Raw genomic sequence first — 16918 nt, forward strand, 5'->3', positions numbered from 1 at the left:
CTTTGTTGCAACGTGGATGGAACTGGAGAGTGTTATGCTAAGTGAAATAAGCCATACAGAGAAAGACAGATACCATATGTGTTCACTCTTATGTGGATCCTGAGAAACTTAACAGAAGACCATGGGGGAGGGGAAGGAAAAAAAAAAAAAAAGAGGTTAGAGTGGGAGAGAGCCAAAGCATAAGAGACTCTTAAAAACTGAGAACAAACTGAGGGCAGATGGGGGGTGGGAGGGAGGGGCGGGTGGGTGATGGGTATTGAAGAGGGCATCTTTTGGGATGAGCACTGGGTGTTGTATGGAAACCAATTTGACAATAAATTTCATATATTAAAAAAAAAAAAAAAAGAAAACGGAGAGGGGAAAGTGGGTGATGGGCAGTGAAGAGGGCACCTATTGGGATGAGCACTGGGTGTTGTATGGAAACCAATTTGACAATATATTATATTTAATATATAAGAAAGAAAATGGCCCTTGCTTTTCTACAATGTTTCACCTCATCCTCATCCATATTCCCTCAAAACTTCTGAAGTTAAGATAAACAGGCCTCTAGTAATATAAAATTGGATCAGTGATTTAAAAAGATACCTGTGATCTGGTAAACTGAAACTTATTGGGACACAAAGAACACAGATTAATTTAGAGATAAAGGACTTTGAATGCACAGATGTGGGCTGGGTTTACATTCAATCTTAGGTCACAAAACCTAATTTACAAAGAATATTCTAACAGACAAAGCCTGTTTAAGAAAGTGTTTCAAATAGTTTCCCTAAGATGTTGACAAAACCAAAGCTTTGAATTCATAGACAAGTTAAAAATGATTTTAATCTGTTCCTTAAAGCAGACCCAGGAGGTGGTTTATGTAATAATATCCTTCAGTAATCATTCGCTTATGTCATTATATATGCACGTGTGTATGCAATAAAACACTTAAAAATATTCTAGAACTTTGACTTTCCACTGAAGCAAGCCAATCTTGGTCAATTATTATTAGTTTAAAAGGGCTGGGTTGATTAGATTTTTCTTGCATCAAATCACATTTTATATACTCTCACTCAAGCCACCACAGTAACAAAGAGCAAGTATGCTACGCTCTAGCTCACTGAATCCTCGAGCAACAAAATATGGTTGGTATTATTAACTCCATTGCACAGACCAGGAAAGTGAGGCTCAAATAGATAAGTAATTTGCCCCAAATCTCACAGTTGGTAAAAGGTAGAGCAAAGAATCAAGTCTTGGCTATCTAACTCTAAAGCCAGTCTGATTAACTACGATGCTACAGAAATACCATGCCCCCAAATTTGTGAAAAAAAAAATCACTGTCAGAGAGAACTTGAGTCACAACCATTTGGAACTGCAAAATTAGCTGACAAAGAACCTCCAAGGCTTCTGTTTGAGGGGGCGCAGAGTACAGAATTAATGTGTATACAAAGCTCATTTCTCTTGGTCATTTTATGGGAAATCCAGAAAATGGTACACTTTAATTTCCAAAGAGCCCCCGTGTCTATTCCCGCTTCACCCAGAAAGGAGACTAGGATTTAGGTCCATGGATTTAGGATGAAGACACATTCAATGAGTAAAATCCTTAACTTCCACATTCATTACCAGATATAAAACCAGTCACCCTATAGGGAAAGCTGCAGGATGGGACCATCTGTATTTGAGGGATGAAGAGATGGAAGCTCAGGATTACAAGTAAAGTCCCCAGAGTTGGTGTGTGACAATGGCAGGACCAGAACCCAGGTCTTCTCATCTACCAATCTCTTCTTGGGGGCCTGAACCACACCTTGGGGGCCGTACCACAGGTATGCCTGGCATCAGGTGGGTCTTGCAGGGGAAGAGGTGAACCCACAGCCCAGGACCACCATTCTTCCCCCTGAGAATCTGGCAGGGATTCTAAAGAAACAAAGCACTGGAACACCAATAGTCCTCTTATTTTGCCTGTTTACTGACAAAAACCTCAAAAAGGACAAGAAGTTAAATGAACAATTTTAAAAGTAAAAAAAAAAAAAATCACCAATCTTCTAAAACAAACAAAAAAACCATCATGAGAAGACACATAATCTGCCTGACTTATAGACTTACATGAGACATTCTTTCCAATCCCTGGTCATAACGGGACCATCTCCGCAGTGACAACTTCATGTAAAATTGCAACATGAGCTAGAGACATTCCTGGCTCCCCTGCCCCAACCCCCCATAGAGCACTATTGTCAGAGAGCAAAGTCTTCATCTGTGTTCACGCTTGGTGACACAGGGTGTACAGTTCATAAACTTCATACTCACCTTGAGAAAAGGAGCTGTTGTAAAACCAAAGATTTTTCCAAAGCTTAGAATGCTTTACAAATGTACCAACACCAGATCGGGTGTGCAGATTAAAATCAGTTCACGAACACAATAGGATGGCATGGCCACATGAAAAAAGAAAAAGCCAAGTAGCAGAAACAAGTATTTCCAAGTAGTTAACAGACTTAAAGACACACAAGCATCATTTAGCGATCCTTCACCAGAAGGCAATAGCATGGTCTTAAGTTTCTAAAACGGGAGGCTTTTAATTCAGTGCTTTAAGGATTACATGTGTGCTGGTCTGGTGGTCCCTAAGGGGCTATGCAATGGAAGTCATCTTGCTTTTAATATTTACATCCCTCTGGTTTTGTGATCCCATTAGCGTTTCCTAAAAAAAAAAAAAATTGTGAAGAACTCTAAGGTTGAAGCAAATTTTAAAAAATTTCACAAGAAAATGCATACGAATGACTTCTTTTGATTTTTTGATTTTTTGATTTTTGATTTTGTTGCTTTGGGGACCAGTCAAGGGGGAGTCGCTGGGCAGAGGAGTGGGGAATTGTTGGGGAGGTGGGAGCATGTCCGTCATCATCGGTCTTCCCCCGCAGACGCCTTATCGCCTTTCAAGAGCCAGTTCACAGACATGCAGTCTTCACAGCCCCTTGGTCTACACCCCTGCTCCAGCTCTGCCATCCTGCGCTGCTTGACAACAGTCTGCCCACTAGACAACGGAAGCCTGAGCCCAGAGCCTCTGTGTCTTAGACATCTGGCTTGCCTAGCCTCTGGCTCAGCAGGAAATGCTAGGCAAACTCGAGAGCATGGCTAAAGGCTCTGCCCTGCAGCCTCGGTTCTCACTTTACACCCAGTACCTCTCCACACTACCTTCCAGAGTGGCCTCATGCTGGAGACCCCTCAGCGTGCGGCCCTTAGGAGCTGGGGAACAGCAGGAAGGGACTATGGAAATCACTGGGAAGTCTTGGATTTTAAAAATTCACATGTCATTGCATTCTCCTTCAGAAGGGATGTAGTTTTGCTTCGGTACAAAAATGTTTTAAAATTACTTATTGTTTTCCCTAGAATATATCCCAGTAACCTGGTTGTTCCATGAGCATGTACTGTTTTTATCCTCCATAGGGGTCAACATTTAATGCCCACCATTATAATAAGGAGCCCCTCCTCTCATCTTTTCCTTCCCCCCCCCCCCCCCCCCCCCCGTTTTGAGCTGCTTCATCACAGCTGGGCGATGGCTCCTGCTCCGGGAAGCTCAGAGATAAGGCATGTCACTGGCACTGTTAAAATTAGTCGTTTCCATGGCCTCAGTCAGTTTGGTTGAACTTGGGAGACGTGGGGAGCCAAGGACTGCAGCACGGAGTTGCTGTTAACCCTGTGTGGACTGTTCCTGACGCAAAACCAGAGCTGTGCTGTTTCTCCAGGGATAAATTCCACCCTTCTAAGCCCAATGCTAACCTGAGTCCACAGAGACTCATCAGGATGAAAGCACTTTTAAAGTGTTCAAACTTTAAAACAAGGGCTTGCAGGGCCATTCATCAGTAGACAGAAGGAAGCTTTGCTGGGAGTGGATGATGCTGTCATACCCTCAGCCCGACCCAGTCCCCACTCCCCTCACCGGGCCATCTCTTGAGGGGGTCCTCCCGTCACAGCGTGCATCCATGGTGTAAAACTGACCACATATATTATCCCCTGAAGACAGGCAGGGCAGTTTAGAGGGTAGACGAGGAAAGGAAGCAGAGGTGAAGGACAAGCTGTGAGCCCTGCTCTGGAAAAGGCAGTGTTCAGAGAGATGCAACACAGGATTCCTCAGGGACTCAGCATTCCACAAAGGCATGGCACCCCCTGCCCCCCACCCGAGACACAGGCTTGGGAAGAAGAAGAAAAAACAGGTGAGGATACACTCACGTGGCATCAAGTGTACCACCTCAAGTATTTCCTGAGGATGTGTGAGTGCAGTGGGTAACAAAGGCTCTTCTGGGGGGAGATGGGCACCCCCGGCCCCCAGCAGCGGTTATGTTCAGAAGCAGCTTCTGGGAGAGCCCAGAGAGCCCCTTCTCCCTTCTAGGGGTGCTCCCCTTTCTGTGTGTCTGCGGGTGGGGAGGATACAGAGTCACCCGAGGGGCTTCGGACAGCATCTCCAAGTATGGGCAGGGCAGAGCCCAGGAATACCAGGATCCCCTTCCAGAGGCAGCCTCCACTCTCTACAGAGACTCCTCTCCATGGGGAGTCATCCACTAAGTGGGGGCAGCAAACTGAAATTTCAAAAATGGTGAATGAGTGGTAGGGACTATAAGCCCCATAGGAAGTGTATTTGTAAAAGCTGGTCATTACTCTGCATTAAAGATTTCACAAGTTAAGACCAATCATGAATTAGAGGGATAGTTCTCATAGTGACAGTAGCAGACAACCAAGCAAATAAATGACTTGAAGGATGTAAGATTTTTGAAATTGTTCAGGGTTTATGTGCGAATCTAGGTTTATTCCTCCTACTCAATAAAATCTGAAACACCCTGGAAATATTCAAGCCACGCCATGGGTGACTCAAAAATGCCAGGTTATGTACTAAATGGGAATAAAGCCACGAAAGACAAAGGGCCTTTCCTGGGGGAGACCAAGGCTGGGACTCCTTTTACTCACTTGCAATCCACGTCTGCACATGGATGTACTAATGCACCTGGCTTCAGGGAACTGTTTTCATTAAATTAATAATGTTTGGCAAGCATCAGAAACACAGAACCTCACAGACAAGATACAGGCAGAGAGAATCACAGTTCAATCCAAAAGCAACACACAGAAGGCACGTCAGAGTCCACACACATGCAGAGAAGCTGCAGGGAGCAGCTGGGGGGACATGTAGAGCTGCCCCACACGTGGCACCAGCAGAGTGTGCAACATGGATCTGACTGCTTACCCACTAAGGACACCAAGAACCAGGTTAAGGACGAAAAATGAGCCAAGGATGATCAGACTAACAAAATACACCCATGGCCATTCCCATCCTATTGCATCATTTACCTGTAAAATGTAAGGAGATCAGTTATCAGTTATCCATTTACTAAAGAGCGGAGCCCCAGGAAGAGCTGCCAGACCAGACCACTCAGGGCTTTGAGTGAAGACTCGCTCTATCTTGTGTTTTCAGGTAAGGACAAGTTGTGCTGCTGAAATCTACAAATATGGCCCACCAAAAGTCAGCCAGGACCAGTTCATTTAGCTACTGTTTTGTACCAATTAATCTGCATATTTGGATCCAGACCAATAAAGCAATTATAAGTGTATCTCATTTTAGGACAAAGGGCAGGCAATGGAATCTATTTAAATCCCAAGCAACAATGCTGATTAATTTCTGGTCAATAACCATTCCATAGCTTTCTTTCATAAAGGCTGGTGAGGTTCCAGGAAGCATCTTGGTTTGGGAAGCCTCAGCAGAAGAGAAAGCATCTCAGAGGACACAGAATGTGTTTGGCACCTACCCGGCCGCCCCCATCTAGCAAAACCTGTGTGGTCTTGGCAACCATCCTTAGGACTCTGCTTTCAAGATGAAAGAGGTGTAGCTTACCCGCTCAATACACCAAGTACAAGATTTAGTACGAAAAATGACCCAAAGATGACGAGACTGACAAAATACACCCAGGGCAATTCAAATCCCATAGCATCATTCATCTGCAAGAAATAAGATAGTCTCATAGGAGCAGGTTAATAAGAGAATCTAATAAAGAGCGAGGGTCACATTAGAGACAGCATTCTATGCATTGAATTAAACATTTACTTAGATTTGAATCAGAGACAACAGTAGCCAAGTCACATTCACTATATATTCCCCCCACACACACGCACACACACAAAGTGTCATCAAAGTTTGGGGGCAAGTAACAGCACACTTTGACACAGGCAGGAAAATCAGCTGGAATCTGGCTCTTTCTCACTGGAAACAGTCTTGATCATGGACTTTCAAAACAGATCTTGGTAGAGGACAAAGCTCGTGCTTATCTGGAAAGTATTTTCTACCCTGCCCAAGTTGTTAGAACGTCTTGCTTTTAAATTTTGTAATGGTGGAAAAGTCTTAATAGAGACAAACTTGCAACATTTAACTGGGTAAGTTCTTTAAAACAACACCTAAAACAATACATTTCCATTGGAAGCTAACCAATCCAAAGAAACCTAACCCATCTGAAATCTAGATTATCTGCCATCAGTGAGTGCAAGCAGGGCCAAATTAATGCAAACAAAGTGCTCAGAAGTCAACTAGCTGACACACATTCAAGAGTGCTTTTGGGAATGAGATGTTTCCCAACTGCACCTGAGGACAGACCCAGGAGAAGGAAAGAAGCCCTTATCCCCCCCCACCCCCCCATCTAGACTTGACCTAGATGAGCCACCTGGGAGAGCTGGCTCCAGCTGTGAGCTGACTGACACCAGGTGAGAGAAAGCTGGTCCAAAGGAACCCTGTGCTGCTACTACTGGAACAAGCTCAAGCATCACAGTCAGTCTTGGCCCCCAGGGCAGACTGTCACAGGGGAGGTTTGGTCATGAGCAGCCTTCGTGCAGGAGCAAAGAGGTGCTTCAAGGTTCATGGCTAGATGGAACTTGCCAGCAGCACAGGTCAGTGTTACATTAGGCAAACACTTCTCCGAGGAAGGAGGTGTTAAGGACCAGTCCAGGGACAGAATGAATGACCCCTCTGCCTGACTTTGCTGGAACACCCAGAATCTTTGGCCAGTAGAACTATATGTAGTCGGGAAGAGTGACCGTTCTTGCCTCACAGGTGAAAGCCCCTTAGGCTTTTAAGCATGTGCTTTCTTCCACATTATTTGGCTCCAGATTTTAGCTTTACAGAATGAGGCGCATGTATTTCACTATGTTTGCCTCACGCAGAAGCCAAACAGGAAAAGAGAACATAAAAAAAAAAAAAAATGACCTAACATCTGTTGCCGAAGTCTAGGGAGAGGACATTAAATCCCTTATGAAACACCTGTTTGGCCACATGAAAATTGATGTGCTTAATAGAACTCGTATCACTCTGCACATCTTACACTGGCAATTAGAGTAATGAATGAACCAGGGCCGTGGCTGCAATTGTTGATCTAATTAAGCTGGATAAACTAATTTCAGCAGGAAGGCACAGGGTAATTCTTCCAAAGCAACACCACCACTAAACTTATTTAAAAACTCGGTGTGTGGAAGAGAAGAACCAGGCTGTCCAGTGTAGTGGGCCAGAGCCCAGCCTGGAGTCAGGGCCTTCCATGGAAACCTCTCTGGGCCTGTTTCCTCTCTGCAGGAGCAGTGCAGATGACAGGGGAGGCCATGCCCATGGGGTGAGGGAAGGATGTGCAAAGTCCAGGACTCCCAACAGGAGACCTCAGTCCCGCATAGCGCTGGCAAAGTCAGTGGCCAAGTCAAATGCTCTACCCGTCCTCGTTCAGGCCCCAGTCTGCTGTTCCAGGGAATGCTAGGAACGGCAGTCTGCTCCACTTGGGAGGGCACTTTTTTTTTTAATTAAGGAAGCTTTTAATTTCTTAGGTGTAGGTGTTGGACAGAGTCACATTTGCTTGGATCAGAAATATCAACTGGAGTGACAGCTGTGGGCTGGGGAGAAGGCCACAGCAAAGGCCACAGAAAACTGTCTAAATCTCCAGAAGGTGGGAAGAGAAATGAAACTTAGTATCTAAAGGCCAGTCTTTCTCCAAACAAAACCTTCTCAACCCAAGTCTCTTTTCAGAGGCTAGTATTCCTCAGACCCTATCATATACATGGGACAAGTCAGAACTGGTAAGCTATTCTGAAAAATACCCAAATGAAAATAAAGACTCTGCTTGGGATTTTTGTCTGTGTGGTCTTTATCAACAATGAAAAACTCAGCATGAGCTGAAGCATTTCAATTTAGATTCATTTTTGAAAGATTTGTATCAAGGCCATCAGGTAGTATCACCTGGTGCCTAGAAAATAACATTCTATTTAGTTTCCTTTTCCCCCCTCATTTCAAAGTTTGAAATGTACATTCATGTCTTCAATTAAAGACCAACCTAAGGCTTTTTGGTTTTTTTCTAACTGTTGAAAACACTACTGGGAACTTGGTATACTGGTTGGGGCTCCTCTGAGTAGGGAATAAGAGAGAGGCACAGAAAGGCAAGCCCTTGGCCAGTGAGGGATGAATTTCCCAGGCGTCTTGAAGGAAGTAGACTGTCAGTGTGACCATGTGGACTTCCCATTCAAGTCTGGCAGCCAGCACCTCCAGAGGTGTGTTCATTGAGGAAAGAGCCTGGCACTAAGGCAGGAGGCTGTAAATGATTAATACATGAGTAGCTCTCTCCTGAAACCAACACTATTTCAATTTCCTACCTTTAAAGACATGTCTTTAAAGAATGTATTCTAACTGTGCATCTTGCAGATAAGAAAACTAAAGCCCAGAGAGTTCTGGTGACCTACCCAAGGCCATACACCCAGCCCTACCCAGCCTTCATGCTCTTCCCTTGACCTACACCCTGCTGCCTCCGTAGACAACAAATACGTGTGGATCAGATGGCAGCTTAATTATGCTTACGGAACTCACTTTATAAAAGAGCTCCACAAGAACTTTTTTTCCACCAGAAATTGATGATCCCACTCCCACACATCCAAACAGTTCTCTAAGTATGTTTTCCTGTATATTGGACCCACCTGTAAATTTCTCAAGACCCTGCCAGCCCTTTTCCAGAAATTCTTGAGAATTAAGGCATCAATGAGCTTGAGAACACTGCCTGAATATAAACTTGACAAGATGAAAATAATCCCTGGCAAAGATTGTGCCCACTATATACAAACACCTGAAGGATTGAGAAATTTTCTTGCAATCAATATTTATAATCTAATCTCCCTAGTTATCTCTCGAGATGTTCCCTTTCCACCCTAGTTGTTCATAAAAACCGATATTTAAACATGGCCTTTCCACACTGAGGTGATGGGAGTGTACAATGAGAGGCAAGAGGAACTAGCATTTGTTGAGCACCTGCTCTGTGCCAGGCACCGTGCTGGTCAAGGATGTTCTGTGCTGGAACACAGCTGTGTATTTTCCACCTGACCGTGGTCCATTCAATATTAAGAAGGCTTAGTGCCTTGGCTCTTGCTTATCTCTCTGATGAGTTAATAAATATAATCAATGAATAATTAAACCTAATGTGTTTCAGAGACCTTAGTGAACTGTATGTGAGATGACTTAGCTGCCCCTTAGTGTTCTACAATGGTTCACAAACCTCTGACAGTAGGGAATACCAAGGAAAGAGTGCTGGGTTCCAGTCTAGAGCAGGGTCACCAAACTATGACGTGTGGGCCAAACCCAGCCCACCACGTGCTTTTGCACAACGCTTGAGCTAAAAATAGATTTTTCATTTTTAAATAGTTGGGGGGTAAAAATCAAAAGACTGTCTCATGACTCATGAATGTTATATAAAACTCAAAGTTCAGTGTCCACAAATAAAATTTTAATGGAACAGAGCCACACCCATTCATTTACATGTTATCTACGGCTGCTTCTGCGTGGCATAGGCAGAAGGCAGAATTGAGTGGTTGTGACAGGGATATAATGGTCCACAAGGCCAAATATACTTACTATCTGGCCCCTTACAGACCCCTGGATCTACAAACCCCTGGATCAAGAACAACAACCACTTGCTATAGGACCCTGGGTCCTGTATGTTCAGTGGCCTCTCTGTATACCACTGCTTGGTCTTCAAAATCCAGACTTTCTACAAAGGGATACAGACTGGGATAATGTTGGTAAATTACTTGAGCTCCTCCATCAGAATAAAGATGCCCTGTAATTCACAGAGAATATAATTATTATATTGTCAAATTATTAACTCTGTCATATTAATGATAGAGATAATAATTATGCAATCCTAGGCGCTCCAAAAGCAATGGATACTTTTGTTTTTGGGTGTATGGAGTTTTCTCTCCTTTAATCACACTTTAAAGAGTTTTCACTTGCTAGACGACAGGAAAACTGTCAAGAGTCCATGTGCAAAAATGTAAAATACAGTATGAAATTGTGCATTAGTCAAGGCACATTGGATCAGGCACATTGGACAATTCACTCTGACAACAGAGAGGACAACAGAGCTGAGAACAGTCACAGATTTTTTTTTTAAATCAAGATGTTGTTTCCTGTACCATTTGCAGGGATGGGGAGGATCAGAGTTTGGGCTATTTGGATGAAGCGTTTTCTATTTATCAGAAACTTCAAGGCAAAACCAGGATTGAGATCTCAACTAATCTAACTAGGATTTGCAACTCAAAAGTTAACACTGACTATGAACCCTTTACCTAATTTGAAGGTCCCCTTGCCTTGGCCATGATCTTGGCTCATCCAATATAATTTCCCTCCTTCTTCCTCTTCATGAAAGACATTATCTTACGAATATATAGACATGCAGGCCCACACACACGCATGCGCACACACACACGCACATTCTCTCTTGCCTAGGACAATAAGAAAAAGGAAGGGAAAAGAGAAACAAGATACAACATGTTAGTGATGCTTAAAACTTTTTACTAAACTGGACTCACGCTTTGGAGAAGAAGATAAAAATATACCTTCTTTGCATGACATTGAATATATAGAGATTTCTACAACCCTGTAAGCATGGTGTTCATTGGTGAAGGGAAGCAAACCTATTTAAAACCATTGTGTGCTGTGTTCTCTGAAGTTATAAAGGAATATGAAGCCCTATAGAGTATCTACAATGTAGATACTGCCAAAGCTAATTCTCAATCTGTAGGCCTTCTAACTAAAGACTGCCCATTCAAGAAAGTACTTTATTACTAACTGCCTTTTAACCAATAATTATTGGAATCCTGATTAATCTCATTTGAACTTGGGTTTAGGCTCAAAATCTGCACATCAGCTGGTTTTTCCCAGCAATCTGTGCCATGGAAAATAATTTCTAAACTTCTGTGAGCTTTTTCAAATTCTACTAAATAAATAAACAAACTCAGCTCTGAGAAATAGCAGTTAAAATACTATTGCTCTTCATTTATAGCAAAGCCTTCTGGCTCTGTCAGGAACAGAGAGCAAGACCTTAGCCAGAGAAAGGGCATCAGTCTGTTTTCATGGCAGGTTGGATGGGTCCACCAGCCCTGGAAGTTTGACGTGCCTTTCCAACCCTCTCTGCCAGAGTTCTATAGCTCCAAAGAGAAAGGAAGAGAGAGGTAGGGGCTGTGCTGGGCTAATTTATGGTAATGCTGAAAAGGCAAGAGGGAAACAGTATAAAATAAGGAAAATCCATTTTGGCCTTAAGGCTGCACTAAGTTCATGGGAAGCATGAAAGGGATCCAAGTTATACGCCCTATCTTTTGTTAGGATCTGGTAGAGCAGCCCACCTTTACGTAAAAAAAGACCAAGGCTGTGGAAGTCCAGGGGCCTCTTGGACAATAGCCCCTGGCTCTCTAAGAGTTTAAATCACAATAGCATTGATCTAGGGAGTGACCTCAAAACAAGGACTCGCAGGCACACCAAACAGCACTGGGGAGTGAGGCAGCCAATACTACACAGCAGCTTTCTGGAATGGAAATGAAAGACCTGAGGAGGAAAGAGAATGAGTCTCGCTGAGTGAGGAGAGGGTCTGCTTCCCTTCCCAAAGAACTGACTTCCAGGGTTTCTTTTTCAGCTAAGTCTCCAATGGTGCTAACAAATGAAGCACTCTTATCCAAAGAAAGAACACTCCACACACTATCCTCCAGCCGCTTACCCAGTAGAGCACATCTGTCCAGCCCTCCATGGTGATGCACTGAAACACGGTGAGCATGGCGAAGGCAAAGTTATCGAAGTTGGTGATGCCCCCATTTGGGCCAACCCAGCCACTCCTACACTCCGTGCCATTGGCGGCACACTGGCGTCCATTCCCTGAGAACGCACACGGCGCTGGGTCCTCTTCAGCTATGACATCTGCAAACAGAGCACACAGGCTTCACCACTCAAGACACCAACACCAGGAAGCCCAGAGCTGGTGGAAGCTGAGTGCCCTTGTCAGAGCCTAGAACACCTGCCTCCCACCGGTGCTGTCTCAGACTCCCACTTGACCCTCAAGGTCCACTTCAAAGACTCCCTCTTCTGTGGCATATGACACTTAGGTACTCAGAATCCATTGCTCCCTCCTCTGTCCTGACTCTATAGAATCTTTCTTAAGCCTACAGAGAACAATGCTAGTGATGTCTCTCATGTTCTAGTTTTGGGGGTACCTCATCTGGTTTGCCAGGACACATTACATAAGAAATCAGGATAGAAAAGGAGATTAAATCCTCATTTATTCTGAACACAATTCACACTAAGAACTGGCTCAGTACATTTACTGGTATATTTGGCTCCCCCCCCGCCATTTTGTTTTAGATTTTCCCCAAACCATGTAAGCTATTGGGAGGAAAATTAAATTTTTTAAAGCTAGGCTAGCTACCATTTTTCATTACTCACCTGAGTCAGCAAAAAAACATGTTTTGTGCATTTTTCCAATAAAAAGTTCCAATCCTATAATAGCATAGATTATGATTACAAATAATACTAAAAGGGCTATGTGAAGGAGGGGAACCATGGCTTTTATAATGGAGTTCAGGACAACTTGTAAACCTGCAAGAGAGAGAAAGAAGTTTGTGAGCCAGGGAGATTCTTTAAGGAGATGGATGGATGGATGGTTTTATATATATATATATATATACATATATATATATATATATAATTCCTAATGGTGCCTGCTCCATATATGACACACAGTAATAAAATTCAAAGAGATGTTTAACATTAAATTAATATTAGGGGCATCTGGGTGGCTCAGTTGGTTAAGTATCCACCTCTTGATTTCTGCTCAGGTCTTGGCCCCACAGTTCATGAGATTGAGCCCTGCATAGGGCTCTGCACAGACAGCATGGACCCTGCTTGGGACTTTCTCTCTCCCTCTCTCTCTGCTCCTCCCCTGCTCACACTCTCTCTCTTTTAAAGTAAATAAATAAACTTAAGAAAAAAAAAGAAAGACATCACTTCTGAATGGGGATAAGACAGAGGACTGGGTAGCAGTGCCTCTCTTGCTAGGGCCCAAGGGTGGAAGAGGATGGATTTCCACAGGTGGGCCTGGGAGAGGGGCTGCTCCAGACAGAGGGAAGAGCATCAGAAGCATGGCAGGTGAGCCAGGCAACATGGGCCAGGCCAGTGAGTCTTGGTTGGTGGTCAAACAGTGGAGAGAAGATCAGGAAAGAAAAAGCAGATTGCAGCTAGGTAGCTCTGGGTTTTAAACATGGGTTACAGGGCCAGACTTTTCTCCATCAGCAAAGGCAGACTCTTGAGAAAGAGGAACAAGGCAGCGGGAGGTGAGGCCAGCAGAGAAGTTGTTGGGGAGTGCTGGGCTCTCCAGGCAGGACAGCCTGAGGATCATGATGAACAACAGCTGAGTTTGAGAGGAGAAGAAGGTGCCCATGGAGGCAGGGTCTTGAGGCAGACCTGTGCGCCTGAACAAAAACAAGAATGTCAAAAAGGAGGCTCTCCTGGATTGAAGGAGGGAGGGAGAGGGGCAAGAGCCCCCTTAGACCCAGGATGTTTGATGGCGGGCCTAACCTTAAGAGGGAAGTGTGCTGTCACTGCTACATGGACCTGAGAGATGGGGCGACAGGAGTACCAGGAAGCCCTGTATACAGCAATGCTCAGAGCCACAACACACGACAAGACAGACTGTGGAAGGAGGGTTTGTGGAGCAGTACTCAGGTCAGGAGGGGTGGGCAGAAGCTGGAGACTGAGGGTGGGTGCTGGGCAGGAAACCAGAACCCACACTGCAGCCAGGCTTCCTAATTACTGTGTTTAGCATCTGGGTTCTTCCCCCCCCCCCCCCACCCCCAACCCCTGCCCAGGAGCACAGCTCCCTACACATATTCAAAGAACAAAAGAGTGTAAGATGCCAAGACGCTAGAAGCAAATAAGACAGAAATCAGAACACACCAAGTGAAGAGAAGAATATTCATTAGCGATAATAACAAAAGTTAACCATGATTGGAAGTCCACGGAGAGACGTGAGGGATGAGATGGGGAGGGTAAACCGAGAAGATTTCACTCAAGAAGAGCCTATCTTTCCAAGACCCATATTACAACCTAAATCCTAGGTATTATCTTCAGATAGTTAAATGTTCAAATGGTTTTAGAAAAACAAATGATTAATAAAATTTTAATGCTTTCACCTTCTATCAGAAATAGATAAAAAGAAGTATCTGCTCTTATCTACTTGGACAGGGGTTTGTTTTTTCGTTTGGAGGGATTTTTTTTTTTTTTTTAAGACATGGATGGTCCATTCGAAATCATCTGGCAGTTAGTGCTTCTGAATTCTATGGTAGTGAGCTGTATGTTTCATGAACGTGTTTGTTCATTGTAACTACTGTATTTCAGATTGGCCAAATTTATGAGATAATGAGGTTTATCTTCATGTGAACATGTAGACTTTCCTGACATTGGACTCCTTTGTACATAATCAGTGTGTACAGTAGAGCTCATGGGACTCCAGTTAAGGAGAGAGTGGGATGGAATGGGAAGAACACTAAGCCAGGAACAGGAAGAAAGTGTGTCTGCTCCCTTTTGGCCACCCACTGGCTATGAGAATCTGCATGAGTTGCTACCCCTCCATAGCCCTCGGCTTCTTTGTCTAAAAGATGATGCACAGAGACCAAATGATCTGTAGGGTTCTTTCCCACTTGATGGTCCAGGATTCTGACAAATATTATCAGAGCATGGATGGTTAAGAACTCCATGAATGCCTGAGGCACTCCCTTTTGAAATACACATTTACCTCCCAACAAATAAATATATATTCATGAACAAACACAAAATCATGTCTTATAGAACAGTCTGAATTCTCTATAGAAGGAATGAGACAATTCCCAGGTAAGTGTAAACAGTCACACCTTCCCTGGCATTTCTAAAAAATTCAGAGTTCTTAAAAAATCACTAGGCCCCAGTTGCCAACCAGCATGGGAAACATCAGGACCCAGAGCCTCTGACCCATCTCCCCAAAGCCCAGTGGGGGCTGATGAGAGACATGGATGTCCTCCACTAGCACAGTGAATAAATATGGGCTGAAAAGTCCTCACACAAGACTTAGGTCCCCATTTCTCCCCGTCCACCTCTGGGACAGTGTGATGCAGAACTCCATCACATTACAAAGAAGAAAAGAAAGAAATATAGCTTAAAACTGTTCTCAAGAGCATCTGGGAACACAAGTCATTTAGTGAAAACCTCATTAGGCAAGGAAGCCACAACAATGATGTAGGAGTTCGGAGAGCTTCACTGGCCAGTCGTGCACGTGCAAAGCCACAGCACCTGCTTGTCCTTACAACACACACTGTAAGCAAGCTGCCCTGTCATGTGCTCTTTGAGGGGGAAAAGGTTGTCGTGGTTACTCTGAGATCAGATTAAGCTATAACGACTAAATCTGAAAGAACATGTTTGCTCACTGAACTTTTCATTTCATCATGTTACACATAAGAGAACCAGTCATTTCCAAGGTATTTCTATTTTTCTCAATTGCTTCCAGACAGTTCTGTGGTTTTGACTTGTGCTGATCTTTTTCAATGAAAATAAATGAACCATCTGGAAAAACAAGTACACATAAAACACCACTTCCTACATTTTCAAATGTTAAATTTGGAAATCTTTTTTTTTTCCAGAGAATTTTTGGTGTGTCCTGAGTGCCAACAGGTTTAATAAAAATTTCATGAAGAACTTCTGGAAAGGCAAAAACATGATCTGTGCTCTTTTGATGGCTTTATGAGTCGTGAAAAACAGACACACCCTGTCATCTCAGATCCTTCCTCCAGCCGGAGCAGGCAGCCACCTCACCACCACAGTCGCTGGAGAGGTGCTAGGACATCTACCCTCACGTCCCCAGCAGGGGCATCCGTGCAGGGGCAGAGCCCAGCGAAGCAGCACGCTCCGTGTTCCTCAGAGAAGCAGAAGCAGCCTGCAGCTCCTGGACAGAGCACCGACCAGACATCCGTTCCAACTCAGGTGGCATTCAACCTGGCCTAGACGTCCAGAGCAAAAAGCAGACTAGGACTTGGCATGGAGGGGTACACACCCTAGTGGAGAAAACAGCATCTCTCACCACGGAGGGCCACCTCTGTGCTCCAGACCTTGAACTGGGGACTCTCCCCATATTATCCCTTTCAGTCCTCACAACAACCTGCAAGCCAGTCCTACAGAACCCCAGGGAAGACCCAGAAGCATCCACCTCTCCCCTCCCAAGAGCCAGATGGGCACAACTCTTAATAGTGGAGAGCAGAGTAGACTCTTTGGGAGTCCAGCCTCCTGCTGCTGCTCGCTTTGAAGAAAGGCAGTTGGTTGTGAGCCCTCTGTCACCCTCCTCTGCACAAACCACCATTTTCAGAGGGGGCAGGCCTGGGAGCAGGAGGAGGCTGCAGCAGCAAGGTGTCCAAAGAGGAAAACCAGACTGGAAGCAGGAAGCCTGAACTCAAGGCCCCGTGTCACCACTCACTCCATGTCTGTGTGAGAGAAGATTCTCCTGCAATATCAGGAAGACAACAGTTGCCACTGGCCCTTTCTTGGGGCTATCACTGGGGTCCAAAATGACCACACAAGCAAAAGTGTGTTGTGAACTGTGAAGGCCTCCGT

The 16918-nt window shown here is 44.4% G+C and overlaps 1 protein-coding gene across 22 annotated transcripts in view; it reads right to left on the minus strand.

The window, feature by feature from the left end:
- CACNA1D (calcium voltage-gated channel subunit alpha1 D) overlaps positions 1 to 16918 on the minus strand; it is a 306523-nt gene that overhangs the window by 132228 nt on the left and 157377 nt on the right. For 15 of the 22 annotated variants that reach the window (XR_005784486.1, XR_005784485.1, XM_040454784.1 and 12 more), the window contains exons 6-8: positions 12731 to 12883; positions 12012 to 12208; positions 5849 to 5952 (exon numbers count right to left, since the gene is read on the minus strand). Coding sequence is in view for 20 of the 22 variants with exons in the window: in XM_040454784.1 (XP_040310718.1) it covers positions 5849 to 5952; positions 12012 to 12208; positions 12731 to 12883 (454 nt within the window). In the remaining 2 variants the exon portion in view is untranslated. Of the gene's footprint in view, positions 1 to 5203; positions 5308 to 5848; positions 5953 to 12011; positions 12209 to 12730; positions 12884 to 16918 lie in introns of all 22 variants that reach the window. The other 7 variants (XM_040454783.1, XM_040454782.1, XM_040454771.1 and 4 more) reach the window with 1 other exon arrangement.

This window comes from Herpailurus yagouaroundi, unplaced genomic scaffold, assembly GCF_014898765.1.
Source record: "Herpailurus yagouaroundi ecotype Mexico unplaced genomic scaffold, PumYag 213, whole genome shotgun sequence".
NCBI lineage: Eukaryota > Metazoa > Chordata > Mammalia > Carnivora > Felidae > Herpailurus > Herpailurus yagouaroundi.